Raw genomic sequence first — 22,857 nt, 5'->3', positions numbered from 1 at the left:
AACATATGCATTGCTATTTTCCATCATCTCCTCTTTCTTTCTGTCTCCCCCCATGGCTTCAAATGTCCTATGACCCTACCTTAGGTTTCAATTTCTCACTCAATATGATCATGTCCCCACTTCTCACCTGTCATTTCAGTCAGCTCAGTTCAAACTCACCAAACTTCAATACCCTTAAAAAAAAAAAAAAAGTACGGTACACGTGGTAACAGCTTTACTCAAAGTCCGGATAAGGGCCGTATTTCAAAGGGTATGATGTAGACAGCATACCCTAATATAAGTATTAATGTTTATTTCTATGACTCGAACATGGACTTATATATCACACAAAATAACTTTGTTGTTACTCCAAAACTTTCGCGTCAATACCCTGCTAACAGTTCTTGCAAAATTTGATTCTATACTTAAAACCAAATAGAGCTACAACAATTGATCAGAAGTTCAGAACTTCACAGACTTTAACACAATGTATCCATTTTCACTCTCTTTATTTCCTCTGCTTCTACTCCTCATGTTCATCTTCTCATTTCTTTCTATCCCTTTTGTCTCAACCAATCAACATGCAAATAACAAGAATCTCCCACAGCCAATTACTAACATGGAATCCCATGAACTTGAAACTCTTTTCAAGATAATGGAATCCATGTCCTCTGATCAAAATTGGAGAATTTCCTATCCAAATCCATGTAAACAAAGTTCATCTTGGCTTGGAATAGAGTGCAAAAAAAGTAATATTGATAACATGTTTCATGTTACTAGGCTTGATTTTGGTACACATCCAAATCCAACATGCAAAAATACAGCAACTTTCCCTTCACAAATTTTTCAACTCCCAAATCTTGAATCTGTTTTCTTTATACAATGTTTCGCATATAGCAAAACAAGAATCTCTTTTCCAGAAAAAAGAATTCTTGGCCTTTCACTCCAGCAGCTTAGTCTAAGATCGAATCCTTCACTTATTGGCTCAATCCCACCTCAAATATCACTACTAAAGTCACTTCAAATTCTCACTTTGTCACAAAACAATCTTGTTGGTCAAATTCCTTTAGAAATCTTTAGCTTGAGTTCACTTGTACATCTTGATTTAAGCTACAACAAGCTTACAAGCAAAATCCCTTACCAAATTGGTAATCTTAAAAATCTTGTTGGCTTAGATTTGAGCTACAACAATTTCATTGGTCCAATTCCGAATACAATTGGCCAACTTGGTACACTTCAAAAGCTTGACTTAAGCTCCAATTCATTCACTGGAAAAATTCCAGAGAGCATAGAAAATCTACATTCTTTGATTTTCTTGGCTTTGAGTAACAACAAATTAAGTGGGAAGTTTCCTAAAGGTTTACCTAAGTTGCAAAGTTTGCAATATTTTCTTATGGATGACAATCCAATGTTTATACAACTGCCAATAGAGTTTGCTCAGCTGAAAAAACTTCAAGAATTGAGACTTGCTTCTTCTGGTTATTCAGGGAAAATACCATCAAGTTATTCACAGCTCTTGAATTTACGCACATTGTCATTACAAAATAATCGATTAACGGGTGAAATCCCAGTTGAATTTTCTAGTTTTTCACATATGTATCACTTGAATTTGAGCAGAAATTTTTTGGATGGTGTTGTTCCATTCAATTCAAGTTTCTTGAAAAGGCTTGGTAGGAATTTGGACTTAAGTGGAAATCCAGGGCTTTGTTTTAATCCACCTGAGGCAAATGGAGTTTATCTTGGAGTTAATATATGTGGGAGAAACAATACTAGTTCTATAACTATGCCATTGAAGAAATCTGAAGCTTCATATGGAGTAATGAAGTCATTTTTTCTTATGTTTGTTTTGTGTACTATGGCTTTGTATCATTTAGTGTTCTTTGTTTAGGAATTAGGTTTGGTTGTATTATTGATTCTTTCTAGTAAATTATATCTCCCAACATGTACTTCTGAGTCTATTAAGTAGCATAATTATTTCTTATTACTATTTACTTTGCAATTATTAATATTAGCGTTTAAATTTTATATACTGACTGCATTAAAAAACTCATATAACAGATTACTTCAAATTCAAATTCACTGATAATGTAAAAAGAATATTTACATTGTCAATGGCTCTAGGTTCGAGTTGCATTTCACCCCTAACCATAACTTATCCGTTGATTCTTCAACATCGGTCAGTTCGAATCTCCACTTAGTTTCACCCAAGTTTCATCCCGGTCATGGATAGATCACCTAGGTTCGGGTCCATAAGCAGTGACAACTGCCCTATGAAGACTCGCTTTTGCTACGGCTCCGGTGGGTTCCCTTGACCAAGCCACTGCCTATGAGTCGCCGGTTCATTCTTCAACATGCAAAAACGCCTTCACAATAAATTTTCAAATGTGACATTATCAACTATAATTCCTGTTTAATAAAGATATTTACTTTTTTTTGGTCGAGTAAGTAAAGTTTAATAATAAAGATATTTTCAAAATAAGTAAAGTTTAATAATGGTTTTAGTACAATAATTTTAGTATACAAAGAAAATACATAAATTAATTAATACTCATAGCAACAATTCTTTCGTCTAATATATATGTCAGAGAATTGACTATTTCAGTGTAACTTTTTCTCTTCAAATTGAAATGCTAAAGCATCCATGGTGAATGTGCGTTCAACATATTTCTTGAATTTTGTATGCAATTTTTTTTTTATTGCAAAAATTTTAACAATAGCCTCAATATAATAGAAAAATATCTTAAATTTTACAAGCAAGAAAGACGAAATTCAAGTATTGGTTTGGATGAAAAATATTATACTTCACCTTTGAAAGGATAGAGAGAGAAAAAATTATTATCTTAAAAAAAAAACTCTCACCAAAAAAATATTGCTTAAGGGGGTTTCCTTTCTCATTCAAAATGTGAGGTGTTATTATTTTTCAACCAGGTTAAAAGGGGTAAAGTGAATTTTACTCTACTTGAAATGCACATTCTCCTATCACCATTCTTTTTACCCAAAAAGAAGTAAATTTAAAATAAATATAAATAAAAAAACTAAGAGGCCAGTAAAGAAAAGGAAAAAGGCCAAAAATGTCCCTTCAATAATGGGAAATAGAATAAATTTGCCATTACTTCAAATTTGGTCCTAAACATACCCTCATCAATAGTAGATTAATTCATATATATGCCCCTCAACTACGAAAAATAGAACAAATTTGTACTCCATTTGAATTTGGTCCCAAATATGCCCTTATTATGAGTGGACTAGGTCATATTTGCCCTTCAAAATTAACTGATCAATCCTTTTATCTTAGGGTAAATTTTAACTTCTATTCTAAAACAACTAGAGGAAGAACAATAAGAAGTAAAAAAAAAAAAAGACAGTAGAATTTTTTCAGAAATACACATTAAAAGCAAATATTCACAAAATATTTTATTTTTCTCAAAGGACAACTAATGAGTCTTCTCTCTTTAAGTTTCTCTCTTTGCGAAGGCCAATACTCTCTTGTCTATGCAATTATAATTATATGCATAAATTTATCTCAAAAGGAATAAATCTAATGTTTATGAATTTTATTCTTTTAGGCATTATAACAATTGCAATTTCTTCAACAAGATTATAACTTTTTGTTAAGTGTATAAAATAACTCCATGTGATTCCTTCATTTACTTTTAATTATTTTTTATTGATTTAAGCATTTCAATTTTATTTGTATTCTTGAAGATTATTTATTTTTCCATAAAAAATAACTAATTTTCTAGAATTAGTGTACTATTTAATAGTTATTAAATTTCAGGAGGGTAAAAAATTTAAATAGTGAAACACATAAATATGATAAGCAATTAGATGTTTTCGGCTCTTATAACCATTTTGGATATCTGTAATCTTTCTAGTTCAAATTTTTTACAAGGAATTTTTGGGGTTACGATTCTTGTCTTGTACAGTGGCACTTCATCTCAATAATAAAATATATTTTAAATGGATAAAAATAAAAAGTTAAAAGTCATTTAATTTTGAGATACGAATATGAGCATGTCCACTCATGAAAAGGTATATTTGGGATCAAATTTAAACAGATAATAAATTTATTTTATGCGCGCGCATACACACATATATATGTATGTATATATCGGGAAAAAAGAAGACAAATGAATATATTCTAACCCAATTCCAATTAATATTGTAAATCTGCCACTGGTGGGGTGGGGTGGAGGGCTGGGGCAGAGCTAAGTTGGCGGGAGAGGGTTCAACTGAACCCTCTTCACCCAAAAATTACTCCTTCCGTTTCAATTTATGTGAACCCATTTGACTGGGCACAGAGTTTAAGAAAAGAGAGAAGACTTTTGAACTTGTGGTGTAAAATGAGGCACATATATTTTGTGTGGCTATAAATCATTGCATAAAAGTAAATTGTTTCCAAATAGGGAAAGGGGTCATTCTTTTTGTCACGGACTAAAAAGGAAATAGGTTCACATAAATTAAAACGGAGGGAGTATATTGTTTGTCCAGTGGCGAAGCCAGGAAATTCTATAAGGATGTTCAAATTTTGAACACCCTTTGCCAGTGGACTATGCAAGAGTGTTCAAAGTCTATTTTAATTAGTAACAAATAATATTTTACCTTATACGTAGTATAATTTTTCGTTGAAGAGTGGTCAACTACATAGCTTCGCCCCTGTGTGTATCAAACAACAACAACAACAACAACAACAACATCATACCTAGTATATTTCACAAGTGGGGTCTGGAAAGGATAATATGTACACAGTCCTTACCCCTACCATACAGTGTATATAAGGTCAATTGTTTTCCATGTATATATATATATATTAGATGTCGAATATCCTTTAAATTCTTCGCGTTATTTTTTGAATCCCGTTGGTGAAAAATCCTGCTTCCGATAAGGGGTTGTTTGTGTAGGGACATGAGTGTTGTGTATGAAGAAACAAGACCTTCAGAGGACTAAACACAAGGACATTTAAAAGATAAAGCTGCTGGATCCCACCCTTCAGTTCAGTCTATTCATATCAGTACTAACTTTCAGCTTCCTCTTATATATGAACTAAGCTTGCACCATCATAATACAAAGTTTTTTCAGATATTGCTAGCTGCATTTCTTGTCCTATATACTTTAACTGATCATCAATTTTACCTTATTTACCTTTCACTACTATTCTAAGTAATAACCAACAATAGTGAAATGATAGCAGGCAGGTACCTGGGATGGTAGCAGTAAGATAAGTGGCGACGTCAAAAATTTCGCTAAGGATTGTTCAAGATTTAATATACATTTATAAAAAGTAATTTTTGATTATTAATACAGTATAATTTTTTGATGAAGGATGTTCAACTGACCACCCTTGATTATATGTGACTACTCCACTAAGTAAGGTATGTTGGAAAAAACGTATCCGTCACGGATATTTACATCAAATCATATCAATTTATATCCACTTACAACTCCTTCATGAGAATAGATGATAAATTTTGTATAAATACTGCCACGGGTTCATATTATTTTAAGTTTTTCGCACGACTCTTAAGAAGATGCTTAATACTTTGAAGGAGTATTTGTCTAAAATACCCCTTAACTCCTCTAAATGTCTTACGTAACTAACACTCCAGTAATCGGAATAGTAAGGGTAAATTTGGAAAATAATAATAAATAATATAAATGATTTCTTGGTTTTCTAATATCTCAAAAAAATTGAAATAAAATCAATTTGCCAAAAGGTCAAATACGTGTGACCGGAGGATTTCGGGTTCGAGCCACGAGAATGAAAAAAAATTCAAATAGGGAGCACTTCTCCTGTAATAGGCCTTATACGACATAAAATCAAATTAGTCGAGCTCCAATACAGATACCGGATACCAGCCAACTAATGGAAAAAAGAGAGGAGGTATAACTTTCTTTAAATATATAGATTACTCGAACTAAATGCTGATTCCCTACATCTTTTAACTATTTGAATGACTGTATAAGTGACAAGATGATACTGTTAGGTCGAGGGAGTGAAGAGAAAGGAACCATTTCTGAAAGGAATAAATATTCCACCTTACGCTTTTTGTAGAAAAGGAACAAAAGCAAAAGTCTATGCTTTTTTCCCAATCGGAGTGCAAGTAATGTTCACTCAATCACTTGTCACTAGCTACTCTATAAAGTACCATCAATTTACTATTTTCATGTTTAATTTGTATAGTGAATGAGCCATCGTTATAGTTTTGTCCACATTGTGTCTTTGAAAATGGTTTCCTTTTATTCTTTTTTTAGATTTTTATTTGGTATCGGTATTTGTATTAAAACCCGATTAAATCTAAAACAACCCAGAAGTCTCATATTTGGGAGTGGAGGAGAGGCCCCTGTAGGGGGCGGGGAAGCATTGTCTAATAAATACGACTCCATATTCGGAGCTCAAATAAGAAACCTCTGATTAAGGTGAATTAGTACTTACCATCCAATATATTTTGGAAACGTTTTTCTCCGGCCGAAAGTCTATAGGAAACAATCTATCTATCTTGTGTAGAAGTACAATCTATGTACACCGCATCTTCTCTAGATGCCACTTGTAGAATCATACTAGATATATTGTTATTATTGTTGTTAAGTACTCTATCCGTTCACTTTTAGTTGTCCACTTTGATTTTTCACGTCACTTAAGAAACAATAAATGAAATATATATTTTTCAATTTTACCCATAATAATGATAGTATTTCCAAAAGTCTTGGGAACTGATTTGAGGAATAAATAGTTAATGATAAGGATAAAACATAAAAAAAAAATATATTTTTTTCTTTATTTAGTATAGTGACCAAATAAAAATAAAAATATATTTTAATATAATGGACAAGTAAAAGTGAACGGATGAAATAGTTACTATCCAATGCAACCTTTATCGTTTGTTACCATCAATTTACTATTTTCATGTTTGTATAATGAATGAGCCTAAGTTATAGTTTTGTCCACATTGTGTCTTTGGAAATGATTTCCTTTATTTATAACTTTAAAAAACACCAAACTTGAGGAAACAGTGTACAGACTGCAATGCAAGTGTGAAAATATAATAAATTCTCATTGCTAAAAATGGGGCAAAACAGTACTTATACCAAAAAATAAAATAAAATAAAATAAAAGGGAGACACCATAAATTCAAATATGTAAGCAATAAAGTATCTCATTCAGTCATTATCATAATGGAGCATGGACGAAGCAAAAACACAATAACGTCAAACCCCTCACGTGGGCAAACCAGTACTATTAATTGCAGGTTTTGTTATGTCTTTTCTCTTGACGTTTCTCTTGACCCGACCGTCTATCGGAAATAATCTTTTTATTTCACACAAGATAGAGAGGTAAAATCTGCATGCACATTACCCTTCCCAAACCTTACGTGTGGAATCATACTGGATATATTATTGTTGTAATTACAGGTATTGTTGCTATGGTAGCAAAAATTTACTATTTACACTAAAGTAATAAATGTAATTCGTACATATATTTATTAATTATTTAATTATGATTGAGTAATATGTATCTTCACTTTAATTTTAGATCAGTAAGGTTAAATTCCTTAATTTGATATAAACACTTGTGCAGATAATTATACACCGTCAATCCGGCATGCCTTTACGTATAATTTGAGGTGATTAGAAAGAAAGAGAAATGTATAATTTTAGCACTCCAAAAAATAACAGCACACAAAATATATATTTTGTACATATACATATAATATACATATTTTATACACTTTTTGACTAGCAAATGTAATTAGCTTCGGCTTACTGGCCATGTTGGTGGATTCCTTCCTTCATATATACCTTCACTAATAGATAGATAAAAATATAAATGGTTGTATCGGAGCGGGGCGAGTGGAAACAGTTGCGGATTAAGGTTCAATCCGCACCGAAACTGTTGACATAGAAAAGCCCCATAAGGCTGTGGATCGATTTTACTTTATGAAGAAGGAAGCCAATCTCTCTCATGAAGAAGAAAGAATGAAAGGGATTGAGAAACAAAGAGTAAAGTATTTTCAGAGTTAACTAGGTTCACAGTCTTATGTCCTAAATTTCACTCACTTACGTGGCACAATCTCAGCCTTAGAAGAAAATAAATGAGCCTCATTTCTCAGCCGTGAGATATGAGAAGAGGCAGCTGTATAATTGAATTATTCTAGAAAAATCCAAGCATGTGCTTGGCACATTTGTGCATATAGTAAAAGAATAATTCTGTTATACAGGTACAACACAATGAATAGGAATAGTACAAGTGTAAATAGGATTTTCTTTTACATTTTCTTTTATAGCAATTTACTTGTACATATAGACATTTGAATGATGAATACAATCAGTGAAAAATTCTCTTATTTCACAGTCCTTCTCTTACATGGTATCAGAGCAGCAGTAGCTCGATCCATTTACAATCAACCATCAATCATCTTCTCTGTTTCTTCCCTGTTATTCAACCTTCAGCCATGGCAGGAACTGAAGCTTCACCCACTCTTTCTCTAGCTGGTTCATCCAGTACTGGAGTCATAGCAGACACAAATCATCCTTATTTTCTGCATTCATTTGATGCATCATGGATGACTATGGTGAACTCACCTTTTGATGGCACCTTTTGATGGAAGAGGATATCCAGGCCGGAGAAGGTCTGTCTTGATTGCTTTCTCAGCCAAGAATAAGATTGGCTTCATCAATAGTGTTTGTGTTGAACCAGATCTGGGATCTAAGGACCATCCTCAATGGAGCAGAACAAATGATATAATCACCTCTTGGTTGCTAAACTCACTCTCCAAAGAGATAGGAGACAGTGCGATTTATTCAAAGACTGCACAAAGCCTTTGGAACAGTCTTGAACATAAGTTTGGGCAATCAAATGGTGCCAAATTTTATCATTTGCAAAAGGAAATTGCAAAGTCAATATAAGGAAATAGCATCATAGCAGGATATTTCACAACACTCAAAAGGTTGTGGGATGAACTGGATTCTCTCAACTCTCATTTGGGTTGTACACACAATTGCACATGTGAAGGGAAGAAAAAGGTGGCAAAGTTCTTGGAAGATCAAAGGATCATTCAATTTCTCATGGGTCTAAATGACTCATATGCACAGGTAAGAGGACACATACTAATGATGAACCCACTTCCTAGCATAGATTATGCTTACTCAATACTCCTACAGGATGAAGGTCAGAGGGAGGTATACCTCAGCCCCCACTATCCAACAGATGGAGCAACATTCATGGTAAATGCACAGAACAAGATACCATAAAACAACAATCAGAAATGATGGAATCCACCACAAAAGTATGGGAATCAACAGCAGAAATCCAAGGGAAGAAAGACCAAATTCAATCCTAATGTAAGATGTACTCACTGTATGAGGACATGACATGTTAGATCAAATTGCTATAGGTTGATAGAATTTCCTGAAGATTTCCAGTTTACCAAATTAGGGAACTATCAAGAAGCAGTCAAAGAAAATGTTGTGATGGGAAGTCAGAAAGGAGCAGAAATGGAAGTCACTCCCAATGGAGGAACTTGGAACATTCAGAATCAATTCTTTAGTAAAGAGCAGGTTTCAGAACTAGTGAATCTGATAAAACAGGTACAGATTCGAGGAGCAGGAAATACAAGAACTGAAATCAATGCAAATGATGTAGCTGGTACTATACTTAAGTATTATGGCACTTGCCTTGGTGTTTTTAACACTAAGACTTGGATAATTGATTCTGGAGCTTCAAAACATATGTGTTTTGATTCAAATTCTTCCCTTAGTTTGACACCACTTCCCATCCCTTTACACATTAGCTTGCCTAATTCTTTTCAATTACATGTCATATATATTGGAAGTGTTTGCATCCAGCCTGATATGACACTTAACAAAGTTCTTTATGTTCCCTCTTTCAGATATAACTTATTGTTTGTTTATAAGTTATATGCTCAATTCAGTTGTTCCTTAAATCTCACTTCTAGTGCATGTCTGATGCAGGTCCCTTTAATGAGGAGGGGACAAGTTTTGGTAAATTAAGGGATGGTCTGTACCTGCTCCAGCCAGCTAATATAAAGTCTAGTTTTCTATCTAATCAAAATGTAGTTTCAATTCCAAAAGGAAGCAATTCCACTCTAGTTTCTAGTCTTGTTTCTCTTTCAAAGGTTGTGTATGCTAATGCTACTTCAGATGTAAAGGATTGGCATGTAAGGCTTGGGCATTTACCCTTTCCAGTAATGAAGAAATTCACTTTCATTCATTTTCCCTTAAATTTTGATTATGTTTGCATTGTCTATCCTCAAGCTAGACAAACTAGGATTTTTTTTCCTATCAGTCAAATCAAAACATGTGGTATTTTTTATCTAATTCATCTTGACACTTGGGGTCCTTTCAAAAACACAACATATAATGGGTTCAAGTACTTATTAACCATTGTGGATGATTACAATAGAGGAACTTGGACTTTCTTGTTAAGTTCAAAAAGCAATGCCTTTTCAGTATTAAAATCATTTCCAAGTTTGGTAGAAAGACAATTTAACAAGAAAGTGAAAAAGATAAGATCAGACAATGCACTGGAATTAGGCAAAGGTACACAAAATCCAGTTTTCTACTTGAACATGGAATCCTACATGAAACTTCTTGTGTTGCTACACCCCAGCAAAATGGAGTGGTTGAAAGGAAACATAGACATCTTCTTGAAATTGCAAGAGCCTTGATGTTCCAGTCTAATGTTCCTCTACAATACTGGGGTGAATGTATTTTAACCTCTACTTATTTGATCAATAGGTTTCCCTCCAGAACTTTGAAAGGGAAAACACCTTATAAGGTTTTATTTGGTAAGCCACCTACTTATGAGCACCTCAGATCTTTTGGGTATTTGTGTCATGTCTCTACTTTGGGTCACAACAGAGGGAAGTTTGCTCCCAGGGCAACAAGTTTGTTTTCTTGGCATATGCTGTACATCAAAAGGGATATAAAGTCTTGGACCTAGCAAGCAGAAGGGTGTTTGTCTCTAGAGATGTTAAATTTCATACGCATCAGTTTTCCTTTGTTCATTTTACCATCCCCTATGTTCTGTCCTATTTTCCTTCTACTCCTATCATACCTGATACCTCTCAACCAGTCCCCACACCACCTAGCATAGCCCCAGACTTATCTCCTTCAAGTCATTCTTTCATACCTAACAATTCTCCTTCCTCAAGCATTCCCACTCCTACTACACCAATTAACTACAGATCTGAACATACTTCTGACCTTATTTCTCACCTAAATCTTCAAGCTCCTTCACTCAACTCTTCACCAAGCCCTACCTCTCCTCTCACTTCCACACCTAGCCCTAATGTTTTAATTCCTTCTCCACCTCCAAGAATCAGAAAATCTGATAGGGTCAGTCAACAACCAGCCTACTTACAGGACTATGTCTGCAATACCATCATCCTCTCAGACCTCACCTCTACCTGTTTCACTCATCCTGCCCAGCCAAATATTTTTTCTTTTGGAGCATTATCACTCAACAATCAAAAGCTCTACCATTCTTTGTATACTATCTCATAACCTAGAAGTTTTGCTCAAGCTTCCACTCACCCAGGATGGCAGCATGCCATGGAAGCAGAAAATACAGCTCTTGAATTGAACCACACTTGGGATGTGGTAGATTTGCCACAAGGGAAAAGAGCTCTACCTTGTAAATGGGTGTACAAGGTGAAACATAATTCTGATTGCACTATAGAGAGGTTGAAGGCAAGACTAGTGGTCAGGGGGGACATACAAAGAGAAGGGATAGAGTATTCTGAGACTTTATCCCTTTGGTTAAAATAACCACTATTTGATGTTTGTTAACAGTAGTTGTCAAAAAGGGGTGGAAGGTCTCACAATTTGATGTCAATAATGCATTTATGTATGGGGAACTGCAGGAGGAAGTCTATATGAAATTTTCTGCAGGTGTTTCCCCTCCTAAACCTGACCAAGTCTGCCTTTTGAGAAAATCACTCTATGGTTTGAAGCAAGACTCTCGACAATGGTATGCTAGACTTGCATGGGCACTAAGTTATAAGGGTTATTCTAGTTCATTGAATGATTATTCCTTGTTCTAAAAACAGACAAGTGACCTATCATCTATCATTGCTGTTTATGTAGACGATATACTCTTAACAGGAGATGATATCACAAAAATCCCACAAATCACTGACTTCCTTAGCACAGAACTCATAATCAAACATCCAGGGGACATTCATTATTTCCTAGGCATGGAAATTCTAAGGGAAAAATAAGGTTTTATCATTAGCCAGAGACAATTTACCTTGGATTTGTTGAAGGAGTTTGATTGTACTGGGGCAGCAGTGTCTTCTCCGCTCGATCCATATGCAAAGCTTCATGCCGACTTTGGGCCTCCAATGGAAAATCCAACTGTTTATTGTTACCTTGTTGGTAAGCTGAATTACCTCACAAACACCAGACCAAATCTCTCTTTTGTTGTCTTATGCCTTAGTCAGTACATACAGCAACCTACACTTCCATATTTCTCAGCAGCTCTGCGTGGTTTGAGGTATCTACATTCAGATCATTCTCAAGGAATTTTTCTATCAGCAAATCCCTCATTTGATTTACTAGCCTTTTGCGATGCCGACTGGGCAGCCTGCAAAGATTCTCACAGATCTGTGAGTGGGTTCTTTGTCACACTTAGTAGAGCCCCTATTGCTTGGAAATCCAAGAAGCAGGTTTCTGTATCTCTTTCCTCCGCCGAAGCAGAATATCGATCTATGCGGCGTGTCACAGCTGAGATAACCTGGTTAGTTCGTCTCCTTGCTGACCTCTCAACACCGGCGACTCTACCAGTGCCCATTTACTCTGATAGTCAAGCGGCTATTCATATAGCCCGAAATCTCATTTTTCATGAACGGACCAAGCACGTGGAGTTAGATTGCCACTTTATCCGCCAACAGTTCCTCTATGGGATCATCACTCTATCTTTCGTTCCATCGGCACAACAACTTGCCGATCTCTTCACCAAACCCTTATCTAGGGCTTCTCACCAAGCTATAATGAACAAGTTGGGGGTACTCTCTCTACCCTCCAACTTGAGGGGGGTGTTGACATAGAAAAGCCCCATAAGGCTTTGGATCGATTTTACTCTATGAAGAAGGAAGCTAATCTCTCTGATGAAGAAGAAAGATGAAAGGGATTGAGAAACAAAGATAAAGTATTTTCGGAGTTAACTAGGTTCACATTCTTATGTTCGAAATTTCACTCACTTACGTGGCTCAATCTCAGCTTAGAAGAAAATAAATGAGCCTCATTTCTCAGCCGTGAGATATGACAAGAGGCAGTTGTATAATTGAATTATTCTAGAAAGATCCAAGCATGTGCTTGGCACATGTGTGCGCATAGTAAAAGAATAATTCTGTTATACAGGAACAACATAATGAATAGGAATAGTACAAGTGTAAATAGGATTTTCTTTTACATTTTCTTTTGTAGCAATTTACTTGTACATATAGACATTTGAATGATGGATACAATCAGCGAAAAATTCTCTTATTTCACAGTCCTTCTCTTACAGCAACTGCCCTGTCCCATTGCCATCTCTACTTGTGGAAATCATGGACAAACTCGAAGCTCAAATACTGAGTTGATTTCAGTTCTCTTTTCTTGATTTTCAGACTTGATCTTTACATATTTGATTAAGCATGAGACCCCCTGAAAATAAATCCTATCTCAAGAATCTTGAAAAGAGGTAACCAAAGTATACAGGTTAGAACTAACCATGTGCAAAGTTTTAAAATGTTACTAGTACTCTTGCACCACAATTTTACAGTCCAATAGTTTTTTGAATAAAGGTTTCTTCAACCACTAGTCAAGGCAAAGCTATAATATTAGGTACCGGTTCGGACGAATCCAGTAGCTTTTGTTTAAACCCTGTATTTGTATTATGAAATTCACTAAATATGTATAAATATTTAATCGCAAACTTAGTAGTAACTAAATGAATAATGGGTTAGGTGGCAACGACAGAACTCATAAACTTCAAATCCTGACTCCGTTTTTGCCACTAGTTTTGTCTTGTCATTGCTCTCTCCATCTCCTCTTCCCAATATCTACACTACCTATTCTTAGTTGATTTCTTGGTGCTGCAGCAATGAGGAAGGGCGTCGACACACCGACAACTGTCCAGTTCCGAGCTTCACCTCTGTTTTCTTCTTGTGATTTCTTTTCCCAAAATTCTTCTGATATTGCAATCTTGCAGTACCTGCAGAAAGTAGATAAGATTCTGTTAGAAAACCACTCTCAATTCTCATGCCAAAGACTTACCACTTACTAAGGAAAATTACCTAATTAAATGATATAAAATCGACTTATCATATAATACTAGTTTAAGATGACAACAATACGAGGCAATTTCCACTGCTTTTGAAAGAGAGCAAATGAAAGAACAATCAAAAACAGAAGCAAAGTGCTTACTTACCATCTTCCTTTAGGTATAAGTACTGCCCAATTCTTTTGAATAACTTCTGTTGAGTTTCTTCCAGTTCCTCTAACTTTGCCTGCATTATGAAGTTACTATATATATTAAGAAAAACAAGAAAACCATAACTGATTTTTCGTGCTGGCTGAAACATTTCACATAATTCGTAACATAATCACTTGAAGTTCATAATAAAGAAGTACGGAACATAAGATATACTCCCTCTGTCCCGCTTTATGTGAACAAGTTCGGAATACGAGCATCAAAGCACTAACTTCCGATATGAATTCGGTCATAAATGTTTCAAGTTTTTTAAAATAAAATTGACATATGCGGGAACTAAGTAAAAGGACTATAAGCACTATAGTTAACAATTCAAACTGCTAAAAGAAATTTGAAACAATCATATTAAAAGAAAAACCTGTTTGACTCCCTAGAAAATTATAGTATCACATAAAATGGGACAAAGAAAGAAAAAAAAGGTAAATCACCTCATACAATTGTTTCCATTTGAATGTTCCATTCCTTAGCTTCATGTCTTGGACAACCTGATTTATGCTTTTTTCACCAAACTGAATCTTGTAAAATCTCTTCCAGAGTTTATCAGTTACAGGACTAAGATCTCTTCCCTGAATTAAGCCAGATGTTGAGCACTGAATCAAACATGATGTATAATGTTGAAAAAGAGGAAGAAGCTAAGCATCTTACTTGTGTTAAATTCTCTACATGCATCAACTGCTCAAGAGAACAGTAAGGCAAAATACGCTGAAGAAGATGAAACTCAGTTTCACCAACATCTCCAAGAAATCTAACATTATCCATTGCCTTCTGAACACATAAATCTACTAAATAAGGAGCCATATGCATCATTGTCATACGTCTTTGGTGTTCGATTACGTTCTTGATCCAGCCGATTTTACTGTCTTAGACCTTGATAAATTAAGCTGATCAGCTAAAGAAAAGAAATGTAAAATCTAAATCGTAAAAATAGTACAAAAGATAACAATACATCCCCAGTGTAAATATTCTATGACACTTCCCTTAGGAACTTAAACTGCGGATAGATACAACTGTAGCATACCATTTAGGTTTTAAGTACTGAACAGCTTTTACTATTTCTTCAATCCCAAGTTTTTTGTCTCTATTATTAATTACTTTTACATATTACAAGTCATGATTTGTATTAATTTGTATATCATTTTCACATTAATTTCAAAATAATTAAGAAATCGTGTGTCACGACCCAATCTAAGGACGTGACTGACCTTAGGGAATAGGGTCCCCGAACAAGCTAGTTACCAGAGATTTCGTTTTTTAAAAGATGGACAAACTTTCCTTATTTCTAGGAATATAGAAATTTTCCAGTCTCAGCTAAATCATATAACATAACAAGCACCAATTAAAATAAGTCACAACTACTACTAACCATATGTTTGTAACACAATAATACAGAAAGATTAAGGCATACTTATACATCTTATGATAATCAAAATATTCATGCAATTAACTAATGGAGCAACTTTAAGAGTTTAAAGAAAATATGATAACAAATGAGTAACGCTCTTCGCCCAGACGAACTAATGCAGGGATCATCTGTACTGAAATTTGGGGAACCGAAATTAGGGAGGTTCTCGTTGGTGTCAATAGATGTCTATGTAAAACAATAATAGCAAAAGAGTGAGTTCACTAAATTAATAAGTAGATAGCACTTACCCACAATAGCTTTAGAGGAGATAAGTAAGAAAATATGCTAATATACAATACGCAAAAAACATAGGAAAACAGTAAGAGGTTATAAACCCTTTTTAAAAACCATAACGATCATAAATCATATCATGTATAGAGTATTTAAATGACAGTACAGTAATTGATGAGCATCATCAAAGCCCCTTCATGAAAACAATAACTATAAGAACTATAAAATACTATGCTGCAAACAAATACATATACTTGGTAGGTTTCTAAGAATGAATCATGTAATCAGTAGTAGAAATACAAATCATGGTAAGGTTTCATTCACTTTACTCGTGACGAAATACCTAAGGTGTCACCACGAACAATGTGTTCCACTTCCTCAACTATCTTATATCATCACAAAACTAATCTATGTATCAACTTCACGAACTACCAACATAATCAGTTCAATTCTGTCAAATTTAGTTAGTTCCTATGTGCCCGTTGCGCGAGATAGGACATTCCCCATTCATCAATTTAGGGCTACTCATTTCTTAGGTATTACAATCTCGTCATTATTTACTAACACCAAGTCTCTCCTATCTCACAATTCCCATGAACCCTCCCAATTCAAGTAACCCTAGTTTACAAATCCTTCAATTCTAAATCCTACTTGCTAGTGATACCTTCCACCAACACAGGTACTAAGTAATTCTGTTCACCAAAGGTTTAGACAAATGGAAAGAAATCACTTAGAGTTTTTGCCTCAACCTGCTTCATTGACCACTATGCTACACCCCTCGGGTGCAATCCCGAAGTTTTTTCCTAATGACCAACAATAGTTTTAGAAACTCGGGATAATGCGCCCGCCCCTCTACCATTTTCCACGTAAATACCAGGCTTAGTTGGCATTGCGCATGGCTCAAACATGTGATCTAAGTCACAAGACCCTCAAACTTTGCTACATTCTAAACCCTAACTTTCTCAATTCAGTCTATATCTTGGTTGAATTTTCACTATATCCAAGTCCCAATTAACACAATTTAATTCAAACCACCAATAATACTAACTTTAAATTGAAATAAGAAGGCATTAGTACCTTAAATTTTTCCTCCTCTCTCTTTCTCTCAATATAAATTCTTATTTTGATAGCTTCGCAGAAACTTCGGGCTTTTTTTCTTCTTCAGAAGCTTCGTTTAGAAATCCCTTATATAAATTCTTATATGTTGTTCTATTCGCGACATCGGCCGCTGTGTTCTATTCTTTTGGATATAATGACTAAGATGCCCTTTACTAGCTAAAGATATTACATCAATGTCCATTTTATCAATTCTGACTGTTTTTTATGGGAAAGTTACACATTTAAATTTAGCCGTGGCCAAAAATATTTATATTAGTTTAATTAATATATATATATATATATATATATATATATATATATATATATATATATATATATATATATATATATATATATATATATTGTATACTAGTTATGCATATATTATCTAATGACTAACATGTCCTTTATTTATTAGAGATTACAATCAGAGGCTGTTTGGTTTCCTTTTTACTCTCTTTGTTCTATTTTATATAGCTATCTATATTTCTTTATTAATCTGTTCAAAACAAATAAAAAACTTTCTATATTTAAAAATAATTTAATTTTAAATTTTTCATTTATCTTCAGTGACATATTTTACATTGTCAAAATAGTCATGACAGACTTAAGACGATAAATTTTAAAAGTCTTTTTTTCTTGAATTTTATGCAAAGTCAAATTCACCACATAAATTGGAAGGAAATGAGTGTGTAAGTTTTTTTATACCAGTAATTTTCATAAGATTATACAATGTCAATCATGCAAAAAAGTAATGTCTTTAAAAGTCCCCTTCTATCCTTAATATGTTGCTTCCTTATTTGCATTATAGTTTAATTGCTTGCTAAAGTCTTGATTCACAATATATGCAAAGATTTATGAAAAGAATATGAATTTCATGGAAGTGAAGATGATGATAAAGATAAGATTATAAGAAGCTTTACAAAGATAAAAATTAAAGGCATTGAAAGGCCAACTCTGAAAGAGCTCTTGCACATAAGAACAAGTTATATATGTATCTGATATAGACACACTTATCCACCATCAGAAATGTTGGAGTAATACAACTTTCCAGAAAATAAAGAATATGAAATAAATGTGTTTTAAATTTATGCAAGCTAATTTACACCTAAGAAAAATGCTTTCAATAAGTTACAGTCTCCAGAATTTTGAGAGTTCTTATGAATTCGTAATGGGCGCATAAAAAAATTCAGCACAAGAATCAGTTCTTTTGTCAACAGTGGCACGAGCCCAGAAAGCTTTGGTTGAACATTTGATATGGAATGGATGCATCTGTCTTCCAATTAGCACAGAGCTTTCCACCATAGCTATTTCGCCAGTCTCTATGAAATCATTAGGTTGATAGGAAGAACAATCCCCAACAATTGTGCAAGAATTCACGACTAGCATGCCAATTCATCGGCTACTATAGGAGGAATAAAAGAGCAGCCTTGCAGTGTCTGCTCAAAGATATGGCCTACTTTAAACAATTTCTCCTGCAGTCATTTTAGTAAGTAAAATATCAAGAACTTTAGCATGTAAAAGCGGGAAACAAACACACACACCCCCACACACATGCGAGCATGAACAAAGAACAGCATGAAGAGAAGGAAAAGAAAAGGACATATAAGACTAGAAACCATGTGAGGCAAGGTTCAAATGATTTGAAAATCTCTTCAGAACATAGACAAGGATATCCTTCACTGAACTCTAAAACTACTTGGTGTTCACATTAATTTCTAAATTCTAATCATTTTCTACTAATTCAGTTTTGCTTGTGTTAAATTCGAACATTTGTGCTACATAGTTTCCATTTCATCTTTCCTTGAGCTGAGGGTTTATCGGAAACAGCCTCTCTGCCTTCTCAAGGTAGGGGTAAGGTCCGCATACACACTACCCTCCCCAGACCCCACTTGTGGAATTACAATGAGTTTGTTGTTGATTGTTGTTGTTGTTGTGCTACATGGTTTCCAATTATTCTTTCCTATAGTCCCGTAAGGAACTGAATGTATTCAGCACTACTTTTTAAGATGCTCATGTTTAACTCGATTCCAATTTCAAGCTAAGTAGCTGTACCATCCTTCTTTCCCCCTTTCTCTAACTTTTCTCAAAAGAGAGGTCTAAGTAAGTCAAAGTACCCCCACGCTCAAATATCCTGTTTTATACTAAATACTGGAATACCAACAAGAAAAATGGGAGTACGGAGACCCACCACTTCAAATGCAGCACCAATCATCTGAATACCAACAGGAAGGGCCGCAGAGCTGCTATCAACAAATCCACACGGGAGAACTAATGCTGGAAGACCAGTCAAGTTGACATTGACCTGCCGATGATAAAAAGAATCATCAACTGAAGAGAATAGAGAATAAATGAACGAGTTACATCATCAACCGACTATAGGGGAAAAAAGTTCGAAAATTACCAAGAGAAATGTAAGAAGCAACAAAATTACTTACAGTCATGATATCACCAGCATACATTGACAATGGATCGTTCTTCTTTTCACCTGTAAATGTCACATGTCGTAGTCAGAGTTAGTGTAGCCTTTCAATAGAAGGGTCTTACGGAATAAAAAGAAAGAATAGAAAAAGATATTTAAGCAAGACTGCAAAGTAGATACATCAGTAGAAGTAAAAGCAAAAGCTAAAAAAAGCATACCAATTTTGTATGCCGCTGATGGTGCAGCAGGTGAAATCAAAATATCATTCTCCTCTAATGCTGCCCTGAAGCTTTCCCTTACCAAAGTCCTTACCTGGAATAGAATCACTCTTTAACTTTTCGAAGAATTAAATGAACAAGAAAATACCAAAGCACTTGTAAATTGGGGTTACATAACTCTTTAAAATATGAATTAGCGAGTCTAATAGATGCATCGACCAAACGTAATTGGTTCTAAATGCCACGTACACACTCGATCCAAATTCAGCTTGATAAATATTTGGAGTTAGAACTTCACAGTCAGACACTGACGTGTAGATTGTCTTGTATAAGCATTTAGCCAGAGACTCAAAAAATGTAATTTAAGAGGCTGAAATATTTACTTAGCTCTAATTGGCTTATATTAGTTAATTATCTTGAGCAGCATGAGAATATAAAGAAAGTGTTTGCAGTTTTAACTTTAATATAACTATGAGGACTTGGACTATTCTAAGTACATAGATGTACAACCTGCTGAGCTCGCTTGTAGTATGCATCATATTAGGATTCTCATTTTCACCTGTAAAGACATTTAATACACTCAGTCCAATAGTGTTTTCAAAAGTCACCTCATTCATGGAGAAGGGGAAGCAGGAGACCCTTTGTGAATTGTGATGTAACCATTAGAAAGCTACTTTACAAAGAAAACTTCTGTTCCTTGGTACCTCAGAACCAAAGCCTCCAGCACGGGATTCCCCATAAAGGGAGTTTAACTCATCGGCAACAACTTGTTTGCCATACCTGCATTTTGATATCACATGAAGTTACGCTAGCTCCGACACAAATCGAAAGTTAACTACTTTCTGCAGAATTTCTCCGAAGCTTATGTTTGAGTCTTCACCATGAATTTTTGGGTTTTAACATTTTGAAAACTTATCATTACTAATGTAAGGCAGTCTCCGCAATTACAACTTTTCTTTCTAAATTATGGTTGGTATCCACCTATTCTCTTAGCAAAATGGCAGTAAATTCTTAGTTCTTGCGACTGGTATGCAGTAATTAAAAAGAATATATCCGTTCGGCACTCCCACTACTTTCTGCTCTTTTTAATTGGCAAGACTAACGAGATACTTAGTTAATCTCCTTCAATTTGGCTTCCAAAACAGAAGATTAGAGCTGAGGAATCCTAAAAGATATCTAAAAATTGAGGATTGAAAATAGTACTGCCGTTATGTATTTCTATTTGCTCCGAGGAATGGAAAGGAAAGTTCAGATGGAAAAAAATTCTTTAATGCATCACCTGATACCATCGTAACGGGACAAATTTGAAGAAGATTCAGAAGAAGCAAGGATATAGTAAGCTGGCAATCCTAGAGAGAAGGATGGCAATGAGACCTGCAAAAATAAAAATTAACAACTAATTTCAAATAAGGAACGCCACAGAATATGGTAACTCAGCACGAGGTTCATAACTACAGAAAAATGAAGAATACCTCGGTGACAGTGCATCCTAGTTCTTCAAGATGACTAGCAGCACCACGGATTGAAGTAATTACTTCCGGGTCAACTCCATCTTCAATGGTTTCTCGGATCAGACCAACTCTCAATCCTTTCAGAGGTTTGGAGTCCAAATGATCTCTCGCAATAAATTGGGAAGCAAAGTCGGGAACTTCCTGAAGAGTAATATTGCCAAATAGTTAAAGCAAACCTCTAAACATATACCGCTAGCAGACCGTATAGCCATGTGGCTGTTTATATCAGAAGGAAATACCAACAAGCTCTTATTAGACTTGAATTAGATTACATTACTCCCTTGCCCCAACCACTCATTAATAACATAGAACTCACTCTTTGTGACATTGTATGCCAAACTCCTCATATTCATAACAAGCATACAAGATCAAGTGTATTCAATGAATAAAACTTAGTAGAGGAGATTCTTTTCCCCTTTCTAAAATAGAAAAACATAGCACCTGAGGCAAATACAAGGAGTCATGAACTAAAGAACATGTACAGAAAGCTTACTCGCTTGCTACTTGTTGCGTCATACTTGTCATGACCAGATATTGCATGAAGGAGAATGCTTGCATCAGCAACTGATGAGCCAAAACAACCAATAACATCCAGAGATGAAGCATATGCCACAAGTCCATATCTTGAGACACGCCCATACGTTGGCTTCAGACCAACAACACCACAGAAAGATGCTGGTTGCCTAACACTTCCACCAGTATCACTTCCCAATGATACCATACATTGTCTAGCAGAAACAGCTGCAGCTGAGCCCCCTGATGAACCACCTGGTACTCGGGACAAATCCCAAGGATTTGCTGTCACCTGATAATACCAAGATGCATCACCTGAGTGAACCATGTTAAGTTACAAATTGAACTCTTTAGAGCAAATTCTTCCAACTACATTTATGTCACTCATTACTATCTGAGAATATGAAATTGAACCTACTCGTATAATTAACATGGTAGAGCATTCACTCTATCCCTTCTAATGCATACACCTTGATTCAGAACCCCAAAACAAAATGAGGGGCCCAACTCCTCATTGTTAGCAATTTTCCTATCAATCTCTTCAGCCTCCTTTAAAACGACGTCGGATACATATAAAAAGCTCTTGAGCTGCGGTTCTGTGTGGCGTAAGCGTTGAAGAAAAGTAGTGGCGAGGAGTTTGTACTGAAGATAGCATTTGGAGTTGGCTGAAGCTTACAGTGTGATATGGTGAGAAGGAGAAGCCCAAGGTTTTAAGAGGTTGTATCCATTTAAGGGGTCGTTTGGTTGGACCCTAACGCTAAATACCAGAGCGAATGAGAAAATAAATTTTTTTTTTCAATAATGAGACTTCTCGACACGAATATCTTTTAGTCTGAACGCAAAGCTGATACTGGACCCTAAATGGAAAACTAAAAGAATTTTGCAAAATGAGACTTTTAAATGATAATTAGTCGGATTTCAAAGTTGATGCAATCACCAAATGAAAAACTAAAAATATATCCATTGAAAGACTCTATATAACTAGTTAA

The 22,857-nt window shown here is 34.9% G+C and overlaps 3 protein-coding genes and 1 pseudogene across 3 annotated transcripts; 2 read left to right on the top strand and 2 right to left on the bottom strand.

Annotated features, from left to right (window-relative positions):
* Window positions 1-378: 378 nt before the first annotated feature.
* LOC104093935 (receptor like protein 29-like) lies at window positions 379-1,981 on the top strand. Its single transcript, XM_009599778.4, has one exon. It carries the CDS (start codon window positions 467-469, stop codon window positions 1,865-1,867), a length of 1,401 nt encoding a protein of 466 aa, XP_009598073.1. The 5' UTR covers window positions 379-466; the 3' UTR covers window positions 1,868-1,981.
* Window positions 1,982-8,565: 6,584 nt separating this feature from the next.
* Window positions 8,566-10,664, top strand: LOC138896803 (uncharacterized). The gene is made up of 5 exons (XM_070182134.1): window positions 8,566-8,836; window positions 8,990-9,069; window positions 9,139-9,201; window positions 9,400-9,622; window positions 9,949-10,664. Exons 1-5 carry the CDS (start codon window positions 8,566-8,568, stop codon window positions 10,662-10,664), a joined length of 1,353 nt encoding a protein of 450 aa, XP_070038235.1.
* A 2,723-nt stretch (window positions 10,665-13,387) lies between these two features.
* LOC104093937 (uncharacterized) lies at window positions 13,388-17,309 on the bottom strand. The gene is made up of 5 exons (XM_070181952.1): window positions 17,184-17,309; window positions 15,119-15,340; window positions 14,902-15,039; window positions 14,411-14,489; window positions 13,388-14,194 (listed from the first exon to the last, which is right to left on the bottom strand). The coding sequence occupies exons 2-5, from the start codon at window positions 15,284-15,286 to the stop codon at window positions 14,058-14,060; spliced, it is 522 nt and encodes a 173-aa protein (XP_070038053.1). The 5' UTR covers window positions 15,287-15,340; window positions 17,184-17,309; the 3' UTR covers window positions 13,388-14,057.
* An 838-nt stretch (window positions 17,310-18,147) lies between these two features.
* LOC104093938 (glutamyl-tRNA(Gln) amidotransferase subunit A, chloroplastic/mitochondrial-like) lies at window positions 18,148-22,211 on the bottom strand (annotated as a pseudogene).
* Window positions 22,212-22,857: the final 646 nt, after the last annotated feature.

This window comes from Nicotiana tomentosiformis, chromosome 8 (genome assembly GCF_000390325.3).
Source record: "Nicotiana tomentosiformis chromosome 8, ASM39032v3, whole genome shotgun sequence".
Lineage (NCBI taxonomy): Eukaryota > Viridiplantae > Streptophyta > Magnoliopsida > Solanales > Solanaceae > Nicotiana > Nicotiana tomentosiformis.
The sequence above is the reverse complement of the archived record's forward strand: the minus strand, read 5'-3'. Positions and strand labels throughout refer to the sequence as shown.